The sequence below is a fragment of the Zingiber officinale genome, chromosome 8B (genome assembly GCF_018446385.1).
Source record: "Zingiber officinale cultivar Zhangliang chromosome 8B, Zo_v1.1, whole genome shotgun sequence".
NCBI classification, from domain to species: domain Eukaryota; kingdom Viridiplantae; phylum Streptophyta; class Magnoliopsida; order Zingiberales; family Zingiberaceae; genus Zingiber; species Zingiber officinale.
In genome coordinates this window covers 112263398-112286876 of record NC_056001.1, presented here as the reverse complement: position 1 = coordinate 112286876, position 23479 = coordinate 112263398, and the positions used below count along the sequence as shown (strand labels likewise).

The following is a 23479-nucleotide window of genomic DNA, read 5'->3' as shown; positions in this document are numbered from 1 at the left end:
AAAATTAGCGACAAAATATCTTTTGTTGATAATTTGCAACGAATTTATTTTGTTGGTAAATTTGTTGCTAATTCGGAATAATTTATTATTTTGTTGCAAATTTTGTTGGAAAGTTTGGAACAAATTTTAAATTCGTTGTAAACTGTCACCCCTAATAGACTGTTTTTTTGTAGTGTTTGCAACAAATTATTTTTGTTGCTAAATTCGTTGCTAATTTGCAATAATTTATTATTTGTCGTAAATTTTGTTTGAAAGTTTGGGACGAAAAATAAAATCATCGCAAACATTCGCCCCTAAAAGACTATTTTTTTGTAGTTAATTAATCCTCTTTTGGCTTATATAAAGGATGCTAAACCTCTCTACCTTCCCACAATTAATCAATCAATCTCTGTTCTTCTTAATTAATTAACATAATTCTCATAATTAATGGTGAGGGAGCAGTTAATCAACAAATTAATTCTAATTAAACTAACCGTATACCCATTCTCAAATATCAATTTGTGGCACTTAGTATTGGCTTTGTTGATAAATACATGAGATAATGACTGTAATGATCGAAATTCAACGGATAATTTCATATTTAGGTTCGACGGTTCCACGTTCAAATTCAAATACCAATTTACAGATTGGGAGAGATGTGGGTACCGTTACTTTTACATTTTTTTTAACTTTAGTAAAAGAAATAGAAAAAGAAAGAAAAGAATATAAACTAAAACTGTTAAGGATATAAGTATCTTACAACCCTTAAAATTTTTTTTTTACTTTCTTAAAAGAAAAAATAAAGAAAAGAAATTAAATGCATAAATTAAATTAAAGCTGACAAGGATTTTAGTTGGTCACAAGCCTTTAATTCTGAAGAAAATTGAATTTTCCATTGCGTGAGATGTAGATTAAGGATTTTTTATGTTGCGGACCAGGGTTAAGCATGATGTTTATTCTACTTCATGAGCAAAAGAATACTTTGCTTTGCTTGTGGCGATGGCAAATGAAAGATGCAGATGATGGTAAGAAAGTTTGCTTCACGATGGTGTACATATCGAAACTAATTTGGTTCACTACCATTCTCTCCACCATTTGATAAACCCATTCACTAGCAAAGAAAATAAGAGGTTGAAGAAATTATATATGTTAGTGTCCCGCGAATTGCAGCATCTATTGCTGCAGGTGCTGCCATCGTCTTCCATGATGGCACAAGGTCGCTTGCTGTGTATCCAAAACCACTTGGCGATGGTTTGTGATAGCCTTTGGGCTATCAATTCAATGATTGAAATCCCTGAGATGGGAGTGCGGTATAACGAATATCCCCCATCATGGGGGAAGCTAGATGTGCCGGTGGAATTTGTAGATTGGGAGATAGACGTGGCTGCAGCAGTTATAGATGTGGGAGAGTTGCTCAGTAGAATCATGGATTGGGAAGCAAGTTTGCATCGTTTCATTGTGGGCAACACCCAACAGGTGAACTTTCGCCATGTTATTCTAGTGGAGCTGAAAGAGATGCTGTGCCACTTGAATTCTCTTGTGCTGAGAGGATCTTCAATGGGTCTTCGGAGGGATCCTATGGGTTCTATGAACCCACTCCGAGAAGACTACTCAATTGTCCTAAAAAATGAGGTGGTGGGTAGAGAGGAAGATCTAGAGAAACTCGTTGCAATCTTTGAACAACAATTAGTATCGTCCAACAATAATGGTGATGATAACAACCCGTTCGTAATTGTCATAGATGGCAAACCAGGAGTTGGGAAGACGACCTTGGCGCATATGATCTACCACCACACTTGGGTACGCCAACAATTTCATCATCGCATTTGGGTGGATCTACCCCTCGTTTCGACATTCAAGATGATTACTATAATTGGAAACGAATTTGTAAGGTCCATAAACAAGGAAGAATATTGTGATCAGAAATTACACCTAGACCTGCCGCTACCAGCCATGTGGGAATATATTAATGAACAACTCTGTGGTAGTAGATACTTGTTGGTGCTTCATTGTGAAAATTTGGTTAGTTTGATGCAACCAGGTGAGTGGAATGAATTGAAGAACATCCTGTTGCGTGTGGGCGGGTGTGGGAGTGGAGTCTTGATCATCTACAAATCATCAACAAAATCAGTTGTAAGAGACACGGGTTTTCTAAATGGGATGAAGGATATTATAACATACTGCTTGAATCCCTTATCGGTGGATGCATGGGTGGAATTATTCAAGAGACAGGCAACAACGACAATCCCCTCATCGAAGCAAGACAAATCAGCGAAGGATGCATGGCTATTCCGAACTTACTTTCCTAGTCAAACTTTTGGGCCAAAGGTTTTTGGATCGTTAAGCCAAAATATTCAGGCACCATTTAAAACTGACTTTCTGTATAATATTTATAAGGTTAGGAATTTTCCACTTGTCATCATACGATTACACCAATACCATCACCTACTCGATGTTGATAATGATTATGATGTCATCTCACACATGTTGACTGCTGAATACCTCATACCAACTGAAGGCCTCGAACGAGGTTGGATTCAACTCTATGCAGGATCTTTAAGATATATAAGCAGGCAACTACCAGCATTAGTGTTTTCAAGGATTATCTACTTGCATATGAAGGTTCCCGAAGATTCAACTATTATTCCAAGGTACTGTCGCTATTTGTGTTTGAAAATTAATCATAGAGCTATACCATTTCGACTACCGACCATGCCAGTTGAGGTGAGCAATAAACTGATAACATTGATTCTACGAGAACATGAGGAAGCGACACAAGAAGATGTTGAGGAAATAACACTTGAAGTATACAAAAAAAGACGCATGAAAACAACAACTGCAATATCAAAGTTCCTTGACAAGATGTCGGTAAGACTTATACATTTGCGTATATTAGTTGTAGAAACTGGTATGATCCAAAGGCTACCCAATGAAGTTAGCAAGTTGGTTAACTTGAGGTACCTCCACCTTTCAAAGCTTAAGATGGAATTACTTCCGAAATCACTTTTTGACCTACATAATTTGCGAATTTTAAGTTTGCTTCGTTGCCAAAAGCTTCAAAAGATACCTGAACGAATCCATCAGCTTAAGAAGTTGCAGATTTTGAAACTAGCTTATTGCACAAAGGTTCAACAGTTGCCAAAATCTGTAACAAGACTCAAATACTTACAAGTGCTTGATGTGGAAGGTTGTTGTTGGCTCAGCAAGCTTCCCGAGGATTTGGTCAGTTTTAAATCATTGAGAATCCTCAACGTCACAAGATGTGCATCCTTGTCTCAAATTCCTCATGGGATTGGGCAATCAATTGACCTTCGTAAGTTGTCAGGAATATTTATCGATGTCAATGGAGGATTTGTGCTCACACAGTTGCAAGCTTTAACAAATCTTCAGGAAATAAGATTACGAAACCTAGAACGAGCAGAGAAGACTCAAACTGAGGTGCTGATGGGCCAACAAAGTCTTTGCGACTTGTCATTGCATTGGGGTGGTGAAGAAGCAGATGAGAGTTCTGAATCAGCTACACCACTGCAGGTACTCGAAGCTCTCCGACCAAACATGCATTTGAAAATGCTAGAAATCATTTCTTTTAAGGGAGTGGAATTTCCTACTTGGATGAGTAAACAACAACTTGTTCGTTTTGATTCTTTGGTTGAAGTGAGACTCATCAATCTCAGGAGGTGTGCTACATTACCATCACTCGGTCAACTTCCCTGTCTCAAGAAGCTTGAGATAAGTGGCATGGATTTAATAAAACACATAGACAATACATTTTATGGTGACGGCGGCACATTTTCTGTGTTGAGAGAGCTCACTTTTTCAGAAATGCTTGCGCTAGAGAAATGGTCTGAGCCGGAAAGAAAAAATGCTTATGTTTTTGACAAGCTTCAACAATTGACACTAATTCAGTGCCCAAAACTCAAGGAAATAGATTTGCATTCTCGGCCTTATCTATTTTTTGGTGGTACAATGAGAGTATGGTTGAACAATGAGATAATATGGTCCGCAGAATTTTGCAATTGGAACAACCTCCGATACATTGAAATAATAGAGATAGTCGGATGCCAAGAGCTAAAATGTCTGCCACAGGGTATGCGAAGCTTTGAGTGTCTATCAAAGATGACAATTAATAGTTGCAACAATTTGACGACTTTGGTAGCATTGGATTCACTTATAGAATTGAACATATATGCTTGCCCACTGCTAGCATTCAACCCAGAAGCATTTACAAGTCTTAGGAGGCTTACAATTAAAGGCTGCCCGAAGATGCAAATGTGAGTGTGATCGTCATCTCCTAGTAAATTTCATTTAATTACTCCTCCTATGCTTCTATTAGTGCCAACAATAACTTCTGGATTAATTATTGCTTCAACCAGCGTAGTTATTTATTCTCTTCTCCCTTATTTGTTCTAACTATTAGATGTTACATAACATCACTGCATATATAATTAAACTTGTTAGATAATTAAACAAAAATTAACTGACTTGTATGATTAGCAATATAAAGTGTTTGTCAACAAAACTTAACAGTGATATGGATCAGAGTATTTGTTCTAACTATTAGATGTGTCATTTTCTTAGCCATTGGACATATTGAAATAAAAAATAAAAAAGGAAAAATTATGAAATTTATTTTTACTTTTATTTACTGTACTTGGATGTTTGACTATAAAGTGTAGTGCAAAGGTTGGAAACTCAGACCAAGATTCATATCCTCAATCAATTTAATGTTATCCAAGTAAATTATAATTGCTTGACTAATAATTGCTTAGCATTTTAGTTTTGATGATGTCTGGAAGAAAAAAGAAGAGAAACGACGGCGGGAAGAAGAAGAAGAAGAGTTCTCTGCACCAAATTGAATGATTCCCTGGACATGTGGCAAGCAATAGTCGACTTTGAGCGGCGGCATAATTAGAAGAATAGAAGATCCTAATTGATGTTGATATGCTTAGTTTATTTTTTTATTTTGTGAAATTAATGTGTGTTTATTGAAACCCTTTATTTGTCATGCATCATTAATTAGATACAAATTATGGCTTGTGAACTTTCTCACTCTTGAGAATTTATGCAATTAATCGAATCGATTACTAATGTTTATCAACAATACAAAACTCTGCATGCATATAGTTAACGATGTCTATGAACTTAGAAAGTTGCTTGATTTGTTAGATGTTTTAAAGTTGATATTATCTTAAATTATTTTATTATTTATTTAATTGATAAATAATAGATAAAGTTAGAACAAGCCTAGCTATTAGATGAACTATTACAATAACAATAAGTGCATCTTTCTATTTTTCTTTGTAAACTAGCCTGTCAACTTATTTGAGGCAACTCAGGCGAAAGATTAGAATGTTATTTGAGACTCCTCAACTCTATATTTTATCTTTATTTAGTTACATAAATTTATTGTCTAAAGTTTTTTTGATAAATTTGGATGCAGTCCCTAATCATAAACTCAATTTTGTTGTAGTCCCCATTGAGCAAATTAAATCTTTATTTTTACTCTCTAATCAAATATAATAGACACTAATATACCTAATTGCTCTTGATATTTTTAGATATAAAAAGTCTAAAAATTAGTATAATTTTTTTTAAAATTCAGCACATTAAATTAGAATTCAGTATATTTTCTATCAAATTGAGTACGACTCTTTTTCCATTTTAATTTGATGAAAAATATACTAGTTTTTTTTTAATGATGATGAATTTAGAAGGAATTATATTAGGTAGGAAAAAAATCATGTTCAATTTGATAGAAAATATACTAGATTCCAGTTTAAAGTGCCGAATTTAAGAGGAACTATATTTATTTTTAGATTTTTTATACTTAAAAAATATGAGGGGATAATTTTAATAGAAATATACTAGATTCTAATTTAAAGTGTTGAATTTAAAAAGAATTATACTCATTTTTGAACTTTTTGTACCTAAAAAATTTGAAGGACAATTAGCTAACAATATTTGCATGAGAGAGTTGAAACAAATGAAATTTTACATGCAAAGAGTGGAAACAAAGCTTTTTAGATATAGGGACTGCATGCAAAGTAAAAGTTGTGATGGGGGATTTTTCTCTAATTTAACCTTTTTTTTAAACATGCAACATAATTATTATTTTGTTAATTTATTTTAATTTTAAATACTTAAAGAACTACTATATTTGTTTAAATTATTTATAATAGATTAAAAATGAGTGGTCATATAAATTTTATGAATCCATGATTTAATTTAATAGGATTTATAAAAAAGTAAAGCTCAATTAACTTAATAAATATACTTAAAAAATTAGATAAGATAAAATGTACCATTATAATTCTTGCACAATTGTTAGGGATGTAAATGAATCAAATGGTTCGCGAGCTATTCGGAGCTCGATTCGGTAAAAAGTTTGTTTGAGTTCGTTCGTTTATCTTATCGAGCCGAGCTTGAGCTCGATTTCGAGCTCGACAGTTTTATCGAGCCGAGCTCGAGCCTAAGGATATTCGGCTCGTGAGCTCGCGAACATGTTCGTTTATAGGCTCGCGAGCCAAAAAAACAAGCCTTAAAACGAGCTTTAAACCGAGCCAAAAAATGAACTCTAAAACGAGCTAAAAAAATGAGCTCTAAAACGAGCCTTAAAATGAGTTTTAAAATGAGTCAAAAAATGAGCTCTAAAATGAGCCAAAAACGAGCTCTAAACGAGCCCGAAAATGAGCCCGAGCTCGCTTAACGAGTTAGGCTCGTTAACTTTGATAATCGAGCTAATAACGAGCCGAGCTCGAACTGTTCGCGAGCTTGATAATTATAAAACGAGCCGAGCTCGAACCTTGTGATAAAAGCTCGATTCGAGCTCGAGCCCGAATATAACTTAAACGAGCCGAGCTTGAGCCTAATACTGTTCGGCTCGGTTCGGCTCGTTTACATCCCTAATAATTGTCTATGGCCTCATTAATGCTCATAAAAATTTATAAATAAATTTATTTATTAATTTATCTATCAAAAATTTTAATTATACATTTATTTTATATGAAAGTTATAATAAATATCTTATAAATTATATAATTATATAGCATTTGTAATATATTAAACTTGGTTTAGAAAAGTTTGAAGGGAGAAAAATAATTAAAGGGTGTCTTAGAGAAATTAGTAATTAGAGAAATTGTCATTTTTCAAATCTAATCTATCAAATTGATAAAAGAAAAAAGAAAATATGATTTAAAATACAGATTCTCCAATTTGATTATTAATAGGACGTATTTCTATGCTCATCATTACTAATTAATGCTCCCAAATATTCAAAATTATATACTCTCCATTTTTTTTAAACAAAATTATTAATTCATGTTAATTAGTTTTTTGTTTTTTTTCCCGGGCCTATAGTACCAAGGTAGGACATCCATATTGTCACTTAGACACCTACAGTTTGATCCCCAATTATGGCATATTTTTAGAAATTTTTCTTTCAAATGGGGGCACAACCAAAATAAAGGATGCTGAGCTATTGGGTTGCCCGTTACATGTGATTCCCGATTGATCCTGATAGCCGGTGGAAAAATTCTCTGGGTCGGGCCGATAACCCTCAGGGCTAGTCAATGAGGCTAACTGTGTTTATCATTTTTTCCTATCTTCGATTTGTCGGCCCTGAAGGCTATAGTGCAGTGGCAGAGCATCCAAGTTGTCACCCAAGTACCCGCGGTTTGATCCCCAGTTATGGTAAATTTGTAAGAATTTTTCCTCCAAATGGGGCATGCAACCAAAGGATGCTTGGCTTCTTGACCGCCCGTCGCGGGCACTTCCTGATTTACCTTGGCGGTCGGTGGAAAAATTCCGTCAGGCTGGACTAGTCACCACAGGCCAGTTGGGTTTATTATTTTTTTTTTCTATCTTCGATTTGTCTGCCCCCAGGGCTATGATATAGTGGTAAGACATTCAAATTGTCACCCAGACACATACGGTTCGATCCACAACTATAGCATATTTGTAGGAATTTTTTTTCAAATGGGACGCACAACCAAAGGTACTGGGCTTCTAGGTTGTTCGCCGCGAGCGCTTCCCGATTTACCCTGATGGCTGGTGGAAAAATTCCATAGGATCAGACCGGTCATCCCAAGACTAGTCAATGAGGCTAACTGGACTTATTATTATTATTTTTTCTATCTTTGATTTGTCCAACAAGCAGCTTAAGTGGGCAAACTTACTGTGAAATTGCAACCAAGCCAACCACGCTTAACAGTTAGCAAAAATTACCATCAAATGGCTGCTTAGCCAACTTTATGTAAGTATCTCGTGTTAATTTTGATGTGGTCAACTAGATTAAGTTAGATCCTACATATTTAATGTCTTGCGTCTGAATGTGCAGGAACTTAGGAACACAAGAAGTTGAGCGAATGATACAGCGGACGAGAAGAATGGCATGAGAATCGAGTTAATAGACTCAATGCATCCGAGTTGACTTATCCAAGTGTTTGGACCAAGTCCAAGCGCACGGATTCTAGGCGCCCAGAGAGGGTCCGGGTACTTGGACTACCAAGGTGCCAAACAGGCGCATCGTCGTTGTGGATCACTTTCGGGTCCATGTCAGCAACAGTCCAAGGGTCTGGATGTGGATAAAACTTTATCACAACCCTGTTGCAAAGCCGTTGTGGAGAGATAGAGTTTGCCATATTGGAGGTTCTCAGATAACCATCCAGGCACTCCGAGTCTGCGACGTCAGCAACAGATAGACTTGACCAAAGCACTATAAATAGAGCCCTAGTTTACCTAGTTCAAAACAACACTTTCTCTGTACTCAAATTTTCTATTCTGATCTTCATTGTCTGTGATCCTGTCGGGAAGCTAAGAAGACGGACCTGCCGGCGTGTCGTGTCTGGAATGTTGACCGCATCTCCGTGACCCAGACGGTGAGCTATCTTCTATGTTGACCAAGTCATAGGAAGACCTCCGGTCAACGCTACATGCAGCCAACGACCAGGTTGCCCCGGTCTCTGGTACCTCGATGCTCGAGGTGGGTCCCGCGAATATATAAGTAGCCGAACAATAACAAAACAATGAAATAAATACAAAATGAGTACGGTGGCGTACCCTGGCCCCGGGGGGGTCCTTGGATGGATTGGCGAGCTGGTTATGGTGCCGATCTAGTCGTCGCAACCGTGGAGGGTAGGTAAATGTCCACCAGATGAGTAGTTGGCTCCGGTGGCTCGAAGCCGAACACGACATGGATCTGTAAGACGACAAGCGGTCCAATCACAGCATCGGCTCGCAGGCCGGAATAGGGGCACGAAGGCCGGAATACAATAGCGGCACGAGGGCCGAAAACCCTCTCGGCTCGCAGGCCGAATCAGATAAATAGTATGAAGTGTAACTCCTCGGGCGGCGGTGCCCGCTCGGGACGGCTGTGGTAGTCGCTGGAGGCATAGTCGGTGGTTGGAGGTGGCATCGGACGCTGGAGTCGGTGGAGGTGGCAACAGCCGCTATAGGCGGTGAGGACAGCCGCTGGAGGCGGCTGCGATGGCAGTGGTCGCTGTAGGCAGCGTCGGGCGCTGTAAGGGGCGGCGGCGGCGGCGGCCGCTGTAGGCGGCGGCGACCGCTGTAGGCGGCGGCGGCCGCTGTAGGCGGCGGCCGCTGTAGGCGGCGGTGGTCGTTGGACTCGGTGACGGTGGCCGGCGACCAGAGGAGCAGGTGGCTCTTGCTGGTGGCGAAGGCAGTGCCCGCTGGAAGGGGGCGACAGCTGCTGTAGGGGATGGTGGTCGACTGAGGCGGTACTCCGTGGCTATTAGAGCGCTGGAGAGGAGCGCAAGAGGGAGAGGGGAAGAAGTGGAGGCTGGTGTAGCCAGCGGCTTGCGTGAAGGGGAAAGGCAACAGTGGCGCTGGAGGCAGGAGGCAAACCCGACGGCGTCGACTCGCTGAGCGGCCCTTCGAGACGTCCTTGGCCACACTGGCCTCTCTAGGCGAGAAGAGAGGGAAAGAAGAGAAAGGGGCTGACGGTGGCAGAGGCAAACCCAGCAAGCCCTCCTCCTGATGGCGGCTGTCGAAGTCCCCCCTCGAGCAGAGCAAGGAGCGAGAGGGAGATAGAGGGAGTGGTGGCTTGCCGGTGAGGAAGGAGAAGGCGACGTCGGCGGCGACGGTGTGGAGAGGTGGTGGTGTTGGCTCTTGCACGTGCCCTAGTGTCGGCGGCAGAAGACCCACGAACCAGCCCCCCTCTAGATGATGAATAGTGCTCCTTTTATCACCAAACCCTTAAAACAGGAAATGATCAAAATGTCCCTCCCTCTTATCTCATCACCATATCAGTCTGAGCTGTCAATATATTGTACGAGATTTCTCCGCCTCCGACTTGTGTCGAAGGAATCTACTAGTTGAGCTTCCTTTGCTTTAGATTAACAACCTCTCCGGTTGCAAACCAAGTAAATCCTTTTTGTCTCATCTTTCTTTTATGCAATTTACTTTTGTTTATTAAAGTGTTTTTATAACCTAACATCGAAAGAAAGAGAAAGGTACTTTGATTTTAATTACAGAGCTATTCAACCTCCCTCTAGCTAGCCACCAAGATCTAGCAAGTAGTATCAGAGCCAAGACACTTTAAAAGGACTAACCGCAATCTAGAGCATACGAAATGGCCGGAGCTAGTATCCATCCACCGAAGTTTGAAAAAGACTTTACGATTTAGAAGAAAAAGATAGAGGTATTTTTTAAAAAAACATATTTTGAAATATTATTAATTATTAAATATGACTTTGTAGAACCTAGAGGTCAACATGAAAAAATAAAGGAGGAACACCTCTGGAACAAGAAAAAATAGATCAACTCTGTGGCAAACGAAAATGTAGAATTTCATCTGCTCAGTGTTCTGTCACCTCAAGAAATCAACCGCATCGAAAATTACACCTCAGCCAAAGAACTCTGGGAGAAATTCCTAGAGCTCCATGAAGGCACCTCGGAAGTAAAGCTAGCGAGAAGGATATTTTCATTAATCAACTAACAAACCTTCTGATGAACAAAGGAAATAAGGTGGCCCAACTCCATGTGAAGATCAAAGAACTAATCACCCAACTCAACAACCTTGGAGAAGTGGTAATGAATCGGGACGTAATCCAGTACATGCTCAACGCCTTCCTGAGAATAATGGAGTGGTTAACTTTAGTAGATGCATATTACATCTAAGGACTTGGAGGTAAGTATCTTAGAAGAACTTTTTTTTAACTTTCGAATTACATGAATCTAGATGTGCAAGAGTGACAAAAGAAATGGAGATAAGCCATAACTTGGCACTGAGAGAAAATAAGAAAGATGAACCTGAGTCAGACTCATCTCTTGGCAAAGATCAACAAGCATATATATGGTAAGAAAGTTTAAAAAAAATAAATCTAACAAATTTAAACTTAATGTTGATCCTTATTTTTAAGTACGCATACCATTTCAAATTGACTTCAATCGCATACCATTTTAGTTGGTCACAAGCCTTTAATTCTGAAGAAAATTGAATTTTCCATTGCGTGAGATGTAGATTAAGGATATTTTATGTTGCGGACCAGGGTAAAGCATGATGTTTATTCTACTCCATGAGCAAAAGAATACTTTGCTTTGCTTGTGGCGATGGCAAATGAAAGATGCAGAAGATGATGGTAAGAAAGCTTGCTTCACGATGGTGTACATATCAAAACTAATTTGGTTCACTACCATTCTCTCCACCATTTGATAAACCCATTCACTAGCAAAGAAAATAAGAAGTTGAAGAGATAATGTCGGTGTTCCACGAATTGAAGCATCTATTGCTGCAGGTGCTGCCATCGTCTTCCCTGATGGCACAAGGTCGCTTGCTGTGTATCCAAAACCACTTGGCCATGGTTTGTGATAACCTTTGGGCCATCAATTCAATGATCGCTTTCCCTGAGATGAGAATGCTGTCTAAAAATTTTTCAGAAAGATGGGCGAACTTTGGCAAGGTGTTAGATGTGCCTCCAGAATTTGAAGATTGGGAGAGAGATGTGGCTGTAGCAGTTATAGATGTGGGAGAGTTGCTCAGTAGAATCATGGATTGGGAAGTAAGTTTGCATCGTTCCATTGTGGGCAACACCCAACAGGTGAACTTTCGCCATGTTATTCTAGTAGAGCTGAAAGAGATGTTGTGCAGCTTGAATTCTCTTGTGCTGAGAGGATCTTCAATGGGTCTTCGGAGGGACCCTATGGGTTCTATGAACCCACTCCGAGAAGACTACTCAATTGTCCTAAAAAATGAGGTGGTGGATAGAGAGGAAGATCTAGAGAAATTCATTGCAATCTTGGAACAACAACTAGTATCATCCAACAACAATGATGATGATGACGACCCGTTCGTAATTGTAATAGATGGCGAACAAGGAGTTGGGAAGACGACCTTGGCTCATATGATCTACCACCATACTTGGGTTTGCCAACAATTTCATCATCGCATTTGGGTGGATCTTCCCCTCGTTTCGACATTCAAGACGATTAATATTATTGGAAACGAATTTGTAAGGTCCATAAACAAGGAAGAATATTGTGATCAGAAATTACACCTAGACCTGCCGCTACCAGCCATGTGGGAATATATTAATGAACAACTCTGCGGTAGTAGATACTTGTTGGTGCTTCATTGTGAAAATTTGGTTAGTTTGATGCAACCGGCTGAGTGGAATGAATTGAAAAACATCTTATTGCGTGTGGGCGGGCCGAGGAGTGGAGTCTTGATCATCGACAAATCATCAACACAATCAGCTTTTAGAGATATGGTTTTTTTAAATGGGATGAAGGATATTATAACATACTGCTTGAATCCCTTATCGAAGGATGCATGGGTGGAATTATTCAAGAGACAGGCAGCAACGACAATCCCCTCATTGAAGCAGGACAAATCAAAGAAGGATGCATGGCGCTTCCGAAATTACTTTCCTAGTCATACTTCTGGGGTAAAGGTTTTTGGATTGTTAAGCCAGAATGCAACAGCTGCAACTCACTTGCTTAATGATATTTATATGGTTAGGAATTTTCCACTTGTCATCATACGATTACACCAATACCATCACCTACTTGATGTTTATAATGATTATGATGTTATCTTACACATGTTGACTGCTGAATACCTCATACCAACTGAAGGCCTCGAACGAGGTTGGATTCAGCTCTATGCAAGATCTTTAAGATATATAAACAGGCGAGAACTAGCATTACGATTATCAAGGATGGTCTACTTGCATATGAAGGTTCCCGAAGATTCAACTATTATTTCAAGGTGTTGTCGCTATTTGTGTTTGAAAATTAGTCATAGAGCTATACCATTTCGACTACCGACCATGCCAGTTGAGGTGAGCAATAAACTGATAACATTGATTCTACGAGAACAAGAGGAAGCGACACAAGAAGATGTTGAGGAAATAACACTTCAATTATATAAAAAAAGGCGCATGAAAGCAACAACTGCAATATCAAAGTTCCTCAACAAGATGTCGGTAAGACTCGTACATTTGCGTATATTAGTTGTAGAAACTGGTATGATCCAAAGGCTACCCAATGAAGTTAGCAAGTTGGTTAACTTGAGATACCTCCACCTTTCAAAGCTTAAGATGGAATTACTTCCGAAATCACTTTTTGACCTACCAAATTTACGAATTTTAAGTTTGCTTCGCTGCCAAAAGCTTCAAAAGATACCTGAACGAATCCATCAGCTTAAGAAGTTGCAGATTTTGAAACTAGCTTATTGTACAAAGCTTCAACAGTTGCCCAAATCTATAACAAGACTCAAAAACTTAGAAGCGCTTGATGTGGAAGGTTGTTGTTGGCTCAGCAAGCTCCCCGAGGATTTGGTCAATTTTAAATCATTGAGAATCCTCAACATCACAAGATGTGCATCCTTGTCTCAAATTCCTCATGGGATCGGGCAATCAATTAGCCTTCGTAAGTTGTCAGGAATATTTATCGGTGTCAATGGAGGATTTGTGCTCACCCAGTTGCAAACTTTAACAAATCTTCTGGAAATAAGATTACGAAACCTAGAACGAGTAGAGAAGACGCAAACTGAGTTGCTGATGGGCCAACAAAGTCTTCGCGACTTGTCATTGCATTGGGATGGTGAAGAAGCAGATGAGAGTTCTGAATTAGCTCCGTCACAGCAGGTACTTGAAGCTCTCCAACCCAATGTGCATTTGAAAATGCTAGAGATCATTTCTTATAAGGGAGTGGAATTTCCTACTTGGATGAGTAAACAACAACTTGCTCTTTTCGATTCTTTAGTTGAAGTGAGACTCATCAATCTCAAGAGGTGTGCTACATTACCATCACTCGGTCAACTTCCTTGTCTTGAGAAGCTTGAGATAAGTGGCATGGATTTAATAAAACACATAGACAATACATTTTATGGTGACGGCGACACATTTTCTGTGCTGAGAGAGCTCACTTTTTTAGAAATGCTTGCGCTAGAGAAATGGTCTATGCCGGAAAGAAAAAATGTTCATGTTTTTAACAAGCTTGAACGATTGACACTAATTCAGTGCCCAAAACTCAAGGAAATAGATTTGCATTCTCGACCTTGTCTATTTTTTGGTGTTACAATAAGAGTATGGTTGAACAATGAGACAATATGGTCTGTTGAATTTTACAGTTGGGAGAACCTCCAATACATTGAAATAATAGAGATAGTCGGTTGCCAAGAGCTGAGATGTCTGCCACAGGGTATGCAAAGCTTGAAGCATCTATCTGAGATGACAATTAACAGTTGTAGCAATTTGACGACTTTGGTAGCATTGCATTCACTTGAAGAATTGAACATATATGCTTGCCCACTGCTACCATTCAACCTAGAAGCATTTAGGGAACTTAGGAGGCTTACAATTAAAGGCTGCCCGAAGATGCAAATGTAAGTGTGATCGTCATCTCCTAGTAAATTTCATTTAATTACTCCTCCTATGCTTCTGTTAGTGCCAACAATAACTTCTGGATTAATTATTGCTTCAACCAGAGTAGTTATTTATTCTCTTCTCCCTTATTTGTTCTACCTATTAGATGTTACATACCATCACTGCATATATAATTAAACTTGTTACTTAGAAAATTATACAGAAATTAACTGACTTGTATGATTAGTAATATAAAGTGTTTGTCAACAAAACTTAACAGTGATATGGAAGATTGATCCATGTACCATTTTCTTAGCCATTAGACATATTGAAATAAAAAATAAAAAGAGGGAAATTATGAAATTTATTTGTACTTTTATTTATTGTACTTAGATGTTTGACTATAAAGTGTAGTGTTGGAAACTCAGACCAAGATTCGTATCCTCGATCAATTTAATGTTATCCAAGCGCTAATTATAATTGCATGACTAATAATTGCTTAGCATTTTAGTTTTCATGATGTCTGGAAGAAAAAAGATGAGAGACCATGGTGGGAAAAAGAAAAGGAGAAACGATGGTGGGAAGAAGAAGAAGAATAAGAAGAAGAAGACGAAGCTAAGGAGAAGTTTAAAGAAACAATGACGGGCAAAAGAAAACAGAAGATGATTAAAAATAATAATTACTTTTATTTATTGAATGATTCCCTGGACATGTGGCAAGCAATAGTCGACTTCGAGCGGTGGCATAATTAGAAGAATAGAAGATCTTAATTGATGTCGATATGCTTAGTTTATTTTTTATTTTGTGAAATTAATGTGTGTTTATTGAAACCCTTTATTTGTCATGCATCATTAATTAGACACAAATTATAACTTGTGAACTTTCTCACTCTTGAGAATTTATGCAACTAATCAGATGGATTTACTAATGTTTATCAACAATACAAAACTCTGCATGCATATAGTTAACGATGTCTATGAACTTAGAAAGTTGCTTAATTTGTTGGATGTTTTAAAGTTGATATTATCTTAAATTATTTTATTATTTATTTAATTGATAAATATTATATAAAGTTAGACCAAGCCAATTAGATGAACTATTACAATAACAATAAGTGCATCTTTCTCTTTTTCTTTGTAAACTATAGCATGTTAACCTATTCGAGCCAACTTAGGCTAAAGATTAGAATGTTATTTGAGACTTCGATCTGAACTCTATATTTTATCTTTATTTAGTTACATGAATTTATTGTCTAAAGTTTTTTTAAACATGTAACATAATTATTATTTTGTTAATTTATTTTAAATTTAAATACATAAAGAAATGCTATATTTGTTTAAATTATTTATAATAGATTAAAAATGAGTGGCCATAAAAGTTTTATGAATCCATGATTTAATTTAATAGAATTTATAAAAAATTAAAGTAAAGCTCAATTAACTTAATAAATATACTTAAAAAATTAGATAAGATAAAATGTACCATTAAAATTCTTGCATAATTGTGTATGGCCTCATTAATGCTCATAAAAAAATTATATAAAAAATTATTTATTAATTTATCTAATTTATTTTTATATAAAAATTATAATAAATATCTTATAAATTATATAATTATATAGTATTTGTAATATATTAAATTTGGTTTAGAAAAGTTTGAAGGGAGAAAAAAATAAGGGTGTCTTAGAGAAATTGCTTTTTCAAACCTAATCTATTAAATTGATAAAAAAAAATCTGATTTAAAATACATATTATCCAATTGGATTATTAATAGCACGTTTTTCTTTGCTCATCGTTACTAATTAATTAATGCTCCCAAATATTCAAAATTATATGCTCTAGTGTTTTTAAACAAAAACTATGTGTTCATATTACGTTTTCAAAAGTATATCCCTTGGTCCTTCACATCTACCTTGTCTATCTTTGATTTGTCTGTGCCTGGGGTTATGGTGCCATGTTCAGATTGTCACTTAGGCATTCACAGTTTGATTCTCAGTTATAAGATATTTTTAGGAATTTTTTTTCTAAATAAACGCAACTAAATGATATCGAGCTGGGCTACGCTTCCCTTCATGACAAGTGGAAAAATTCAATAAAAAATTTATCAATTTTTTCTATCGTTGATATGTCAAATAAGTGATGGCTCAACAAGCTGCTTAAGTGGGCTAACTTGCCGTGAAAGTGCAACCAAGCCACCACATTTAGCAGATAACAAAAATCACGATCAAATGGTTGCTTAACCAACTTTGTTGCGGAATATATCCTAGTGGTCAAGTGACCGCTTGGCCATGATTTCACCGTCGGCTCGACTGCAAAACGGCTATGATTTGTGGCCACGATTTTACAATTAGGAGGAGGTTGGAAATATATTTTGAGAAATCTATATGTGATTTAATAATTTGAAAAAGTAGAATTTGTGATTTAGACATTTAGGGTACTATTTTATCATGATAAACATAATATTCCGTTTGATATGATTGAAAAAATTAAATAAAAATCTTCCTCTTCAATATTACATAGATTAATGGGTATTTATTTTAAAGATGGATAAATTTGTGATTTAATTAAATAATTTACTTTAAAATTAAAATTTTAGAAATTTTGATCTCTAATGCCCCAAAAAATGATTAATCAGTCGAATTTAGGATGATCGACTTAGTTCTATGGAAATTTTCTATCGACTGTCAGAGTAAATAGATGAAGTGCACGTAAAGATCTAAATTTTCTATCGGCTATCAAAGTAAATCGGTGAAGTGCACGTAAAGATCTATTCTAACAGTTAATATTCTCAAGTCCGCTATATATTAAGAAGAAAAATTCTCAATAACACTTAATTATGGTATGTTGCTAATGGTCACGAAAGATGACGTGTGATCTTTATTTTCTACCTCAAATTATTCTCCAACCGAACTCTATGTGCGAAATTAATTTTACATTAAGCAGCAAGCGTTAATGATTATCTTGGAGCTTACATAGACAAACCTCATTAGTTTTCTTCTGATTGGGTTTGGGGGGAGAGGAGCTCCAACTTCACTTTCCTCTCTGTTTTGGCCGTAAAAAGACGAGTGTCACATCCCCTAGATCATAAAAAATGATCCAAGAAATCTAGCCTCCACCCGGACCTCCCCTTCCTCTTCAATATCATATGGATTAATGGGTATTTATTTTAAAGACGGATAAATTTATGAATTTGTGATTTAATTAAATAATTTACTTTAAAATTTTAGAATACCCCTTCCTTGTTGGCACAGCTAGCCCACCTGCAGCACCGCTGTCATCGATCGCGGCGTCTCCACCGTTGCTGTAGTTGCTCTAATTCCCCTGCAGAAGCAAATCGAACGGCGAGTGTTAGCTCAATAGAAACCTAACTAAGCGTCTTAATTAATTAGACTAATGACCTTACTTATCCCCGTTTTAAGCCTTATTCCTCAGATGAGAGAATGCCTAGGGAGACAGGTGGAGCCAATTTCATACAGATCAACTTGGGTCCAGTGGTTTAAGTCCTGGGGGAGACCGTGCAAGTGCTCCATGGATCAACCTCATCGAATAGGAACCGTGCGATGGAGATTGGACGACGGATTGAGTCAACATGAAGTGGCAGTGACTTGTCAACGTATCATTGTCGTCGAGTTGAATTGACTCGAGTCGTCGGTGGCCACAAATTGACTCCTTAAGGACCTTATGTCGTACCTCTGTATATGCTTGAATTTTTTTTTTATTTAATAATATAATCTAACCCCCAAATTTTAAAAATAAAATCTTACTAATATAAACGGAAATTAAAAAAAATAATTCAAATGCACGTTGCTGCGGACGAGTCCCCGCACACCTAAGCATGGACGGATGTGGCGGACAGGTATCGGTCACCATAACAGGTCCATGTGTGTGCAATGGGATAATTTGTATAGTTTGGATTTAAACGGATGGTAGGAGGCTCTCGTGGATAAGTTATCAGATATTTTTGTGATGGGGTGACCTCTGGTTATATGTATCTACCTAAATTATAATATGGGGACGGTAAATTTAAAAAGAGATTATAATCAATTATGATCATATCATAATCACGATTCAACTATAATTATAAATGATTCATCCTCAGATTTATTTTTTTTATGGATCAAGAGATATGTAATTGCAAATGAGATCTCGGCTCCCTTTATCATCTAAAGATTTTTTAAACATGTAACATAATTATTATTTTTTTGTTAATTTAAAATTTGAATATATATATATATATATATACTATAGTTTTTAAAATGATCTATAATAGGTAATGGCGATATAAGTTTTATTTATTAAATCAATGATTTAATTTAATAGGATGATCCTATCATATCACTTTTTGAGCTCAATAAAAAAGTACAGCTCAATTAACTTTTCAATAAATATACTTAAAAATTAGATAAGATAAATGTATACAAGTACATTCTTACTATAATTAATTATAAATAAATCTATAATTGTCTATGGCCTCATTAATGCTCATAAATAATTAATAAATAAATTGATTTATTAATTTATCTATCTAAAATTTAATTATAAATTTATTTTTATATAAAAATTATAATAAATATCTTATAAATTGTATAATTATATACTATTTGTAATATATTAAACTTGGTTTAGGAAAGTTTAGAGGGAGAAAAATAATAAAAAGTCTCTTAGAGAAATTAGTAATTAGAGAGATTGCCATTTTTGAAACCGATTCTATTAAATTGATAATAAAAATATGATTTAAAATATAGATTATCCAATTTGATTATTAATAGGACGTTCTTATGTGCTCATCATAACTAATGCTCCCAAATACTCAAAATTATATACTCTACTTTTTTTTTAAAAAATATATATATATATTGATCCTATCGGGAAGCTGAGAAGACGAACCTGTCGGAATGACGTGTCTGGAAGGTTGACCGCATCCCCATGACCCGGTTGATGATCTGTCCACTGCGTTGACCAAGTCGTCTGAAGTCTTCCGGGCAACTGTACCTGCAGCCAGTGACCGGGTTGCCCCGGTCTCTGGTACCTCGGTGCTCGAGGAGGATCCCCCAAATGCATAAGCAGCCGCATAATAACATGCTAATAAAATAAGCATGAAACGAGTGCAATGACGTACCCTGGCCCAGGGGGGCGCCCTCAGGTGGATGGATGAGCTGATCGGACCACTGATCGAGTCGTAGCGGCCCTGCCGGATGGATGGATATGAGTCAGCAACGGAGCCGGATCTAGGAGCAGCGACGGGGAATCTGGTATGCCGTGTATCCACAAAGAGGCCTCTAAGTCAAAACATATCATCGGCTCGCAGGTCGGGCCACGACACACACTGACGGCTCATAGACCAGCTGATAAAATGTCTCACCATCATAGCAACAATACAAATAGCAGAGCGTCGCGGCTCGATGGCCGGAAAACACGACGGAAGTCCAGAGACACCGCGGAGAGCCGGATCTATGCCAAAAACAGTGGAGACAACTACTATACAGCCAACAGAGTCAACTATGGGAGTGCCGGAGTCTGCTGTAGGCTCGCCGGAAATGGCTGTAACGACGAAACACGACGAAAGTCCAGAGACACCGCGGAGAGCCGGATCTATGCCAAAAGCAGTGGAGACAACTACTATACAGCAAACAGAGTCAACTATGGGAGTGCCGGAGTCTGTTGTAGGCTCGCCGGAAATGGCTGTAACGACGATGGCTACGGGAGGCTAAGGCAGCGGCCGGCAGATGTGTCGGCCACTGGAGGGGACGATGCTGGACCCCTTGAGACGCTGGGTGCCGGAGATGCTGTAAGGGGCAACGGAAGCCGCTATAGGCGGCGGTGCTGACTGCTGGACTCAGCGGTGATCGCTGGACTCAGCGCTAGGAAGGAGTCACCGGCGCTGTGGAGCGCGGTAGAGAAGAAGTCGGTGCTGTTTCGCGGCGGTCGCGGCTCGAAGAACACCAAGCGCCACCTGTGTTTGACGGCGATGCTCAACCAAAAACCACCCCTCTGTGGAGGGGAGAAGAGATGGAGACCAGCGATATGCGGCGGTCGACGATCAGCGTTGGCGCTGGCGCTGAAAGGAGGTAGGGGAGAGAAGAAAAGCAGCGCCGGTGGCTGCGTCAGACGCCGACGAAGTACGCAAGGAGCAGCTCCCTCCTTGGCTGGCGGCGGTCTGAAAAAAAACCCCCTTTGGCTTCCTCTTTTTTCCCCTCTTAAAACCTAAATCCCCCCCTCCTTAAAGACCAAAATGTCCTTTACTCATTCCCTAATTACTCTCATGCCATAAGGGCCACATCCGTATCATATATATATATATATATATATATATATTAATTCTATTAGTTTTTCAGAAATATCCCTTCGTCCTTCACATCTGCCTTCTCTATCTTCGGTTTGTCCAATAACCAGCTTAAGTGGGGCGAACTTGCTGTGAAATTGCAGCCAAGCAACCACATTTTGGCAGTTTTCAGAAATCACCATCAAATGGTTGCTTAACCGTCAGCTCGACCGTAAAAGTGTCTTGATTTATGGGCTTTTTGTTAGCCTGTTTTGAGCAACTATGCATACAAGAAACAGAGGTTGGAAAGATATTTTGAGAAATCTATATGTGATTTAATAATTTGAAAAGTAGAATTTATTATTTAGGCATTTAGATTACTTTATCCTGACAAACTTCTTCATTAATCACAAATTGAAAAGAATAATTTATCATTTTTCATGTTAGTAAATTTCAGCGAGATTAATAGATTAATTTAGTAAAATATTTTAATCAAATTATATAGATATAGGAAATTCTTCATTCTTTTTGTATATAACATAATATTTCATTTGACATGATTGAAAAAATTAAATAAAAATCTTTCTCTTCAATATTACATAGATTATATTAATGGGTATTTATTTTAAAGATGAATAAATTTATGAATTTGTGATTTAATGAAATAATTTACGTTAAAATTAAAATTTAATAAATTTTGATCTCTAATGCCCAGAAACTTTAGCAGGTCGCTAATGGTCGGGAAAGGTGGCTTGAGATCTTTATTTTCTACATCAAATTATTCTCCACGGTTAGTGCGCAAACTTTTAATTTTACGTTTCAATTTATTCTCAATTTCGTTCAAATAATGAATGAAACAATCTAATGCTTTAAATTTATGAGAAATTAAATATACATGACTAAAACATATGAAGTCATGATCAATAAATGTAATGAAATAAGAACTCTCATTTCTAGCTTTCAGATTCATTGGGCCATAAATATCCGAACGAATTAATTGCAATGGTGATTCAACCCTAATAGTCTTTTCAAATAGTTTCCTAGTTGTCTTTCCAGCAAGACAATACTTACATATAGACAAGTTAATTTTACCATGAGTGCCTAAAAGACCCTCCTTAGCCAATCTATTCATTCGTTCTTGTCCTATATGTCTTAGTCTAGCATGCCAAATTTCATCATTAACATTAGCGATCCTGTCTGAAAGTCGAGGCGACGGAACTTAGGGATGTGGTGCTCCTGCTGACCGCGCGTAGACTCCGATCGAACCTGCAACCACAACTACGTCAGTGTCGAGCCACAGAAGGGGTCCCCGGTGTTGACCCTCCGACGCTCAAGTTAGTCACCGACGATATGTGGAAGCAGCGGAGCAAAGAAACGAAGAAGACAATAGTAACAACAGTAATGTGTGTATACCTCCGCTGAAGCTTCGAACCCCCCTTTATATAGAGCTCCTGTAGCGCGCGTGCACGCTTCCCAAGGCATACAAGCTTCTCAAAGCTTTTTTTTGAAAAGACGTGTCAGTAAAGCGCCCCTAACACAATACCTTAACGAGCCGAGCATATCTCTGAAGCGACAGTGGAAGCTTCCGCTGTACGATCTTCTATCTGACTCTGCCGCCGACCATGCCGTCTGTTGGCGGCACCAGCTCCCAAAAGGATTTTACCAGCTAATGTCCTGTGTCTTTTACTGGGTCGAGCGGGATAGTCGCTCAGCTCGAGTCTTCACTGTCTGCTTGGATGAGTATACTATCTGGCCGAGCGAGAAGGCCGCTCGGCTGTTACTTCTATTGTCCTGGCCGATAGGCTCACTACCTGGCCGAGCGGGATAGCTGCTCGGCCACCCTTATGTTTCTGTGCACAGTATGCTCAGTCATAAATCTGCTCCGCTATTCTGTCTCGCAAATCAATGTAAGGCCGAGCGGGTTAGCCGCTCGGCCCACTTCTGCATATACCTGATGTTTGCCCCTTTGCTGAGTGTCGGGTGCTTGGTGTGTGGCCGAGCCATGAGTGATGTTGGGTCGGACCTTCTTTCTCCCGGTTAGGCGACCCACTTGCCTGATCGGCCGGTGAAGACGGGGCGTTGATCGCCTTGACTTTGACATCCACCGTGGCGTTAACCTTCCACTCGGTGGACCCCTCCTTATCACCGCATGACACATGCCTCCCCCTCAAGTCTAGTCAAAGGAGGTTGCAAGTCCGACTGACTGGACAAGTGTTTGAAGTTTTCCTCCCGATCAACTGATGGTCTTCCCTGGACTCCAATCGGCATAACACGTCACGGCGATCCGCTGTGCCACGGCTATTGGCCGATCGGTTTATTGAAGAATGTCGACCGGCCGTAGGTCTGCTCCCTTAAGCCGACTGGTGTAACTGGTCTTTGCACTTGTAACATTTTCCCTTCGGCTTCTGGAGCGA

At 38.3% G+C, this 23479-nt stretch overlaps 2 protein-coding genes and 1 long non-coding RNA gene across 3 annotated transcripts; 2 read left to right on the top strand and 1 right to left on the bottom strand.

The window, feature by feature from the left end:
* The first annotated feature begins 1227 nt into the window (after nt 1–1227).
* On the top strand, nt 1228–4254 carry LOC122014200 (putative disease resistance protein RGA4). The gene has a single exon (XM_042570377.1). It carries the CDS (start codon nt 1228–1230, stop codon nt 4252–4254), a length of 3027 nt encoding a protein of 1008 aa, XP_042426311.1.
* Nucleotides 4255–11693: 7439 nt separating this feature from the next.
* LOC122014199 (putative disease resistance protein RGA4) lies at nt 11694–14828 on the top strand. Its single transcript, XM_042570376.1, has one exon. It carries the CDS (start codon nt 11694–11696, stop codon nt 14826–14828), a length of 3135 nt encoding a protein of 1044 aa, XP_042426310.1.
* A 2812-nt stretch (nt 14829–17640) lies between these two features.
* On the bottom strand, nt 17641–20970 carry LOC122016013. Its single transcript, XR_006121032.1, has 3 exons — nt 19691–20970; nt 18018–18124; nt 17641–17936 (listed from the first exon to the last, which is right to left on the bottom strand). It is a non-coding gene; the product is annotated as an uncharacterized LOC122016013 (long non-coding RNA).
* Between the last annotated feature and the right edge of the window lie 2509 nt (nt 20971–23479).

Coding starts and splice junctions, on each gene's coding strand:
- LOC122014200 (XM_042570377.1), top strand. CDS start 1,228: ATGGTTTGTGATAGCCTTTGGGCTATCAATTCAATGATTGAAATCCCT.
- LOC122014199 (XM_042570376.1), top strand. CDS start 11,694: ATGTCGGTGTTCCACGAATTGAAGCATCTATTGCTGCAGGTGCTGCCA.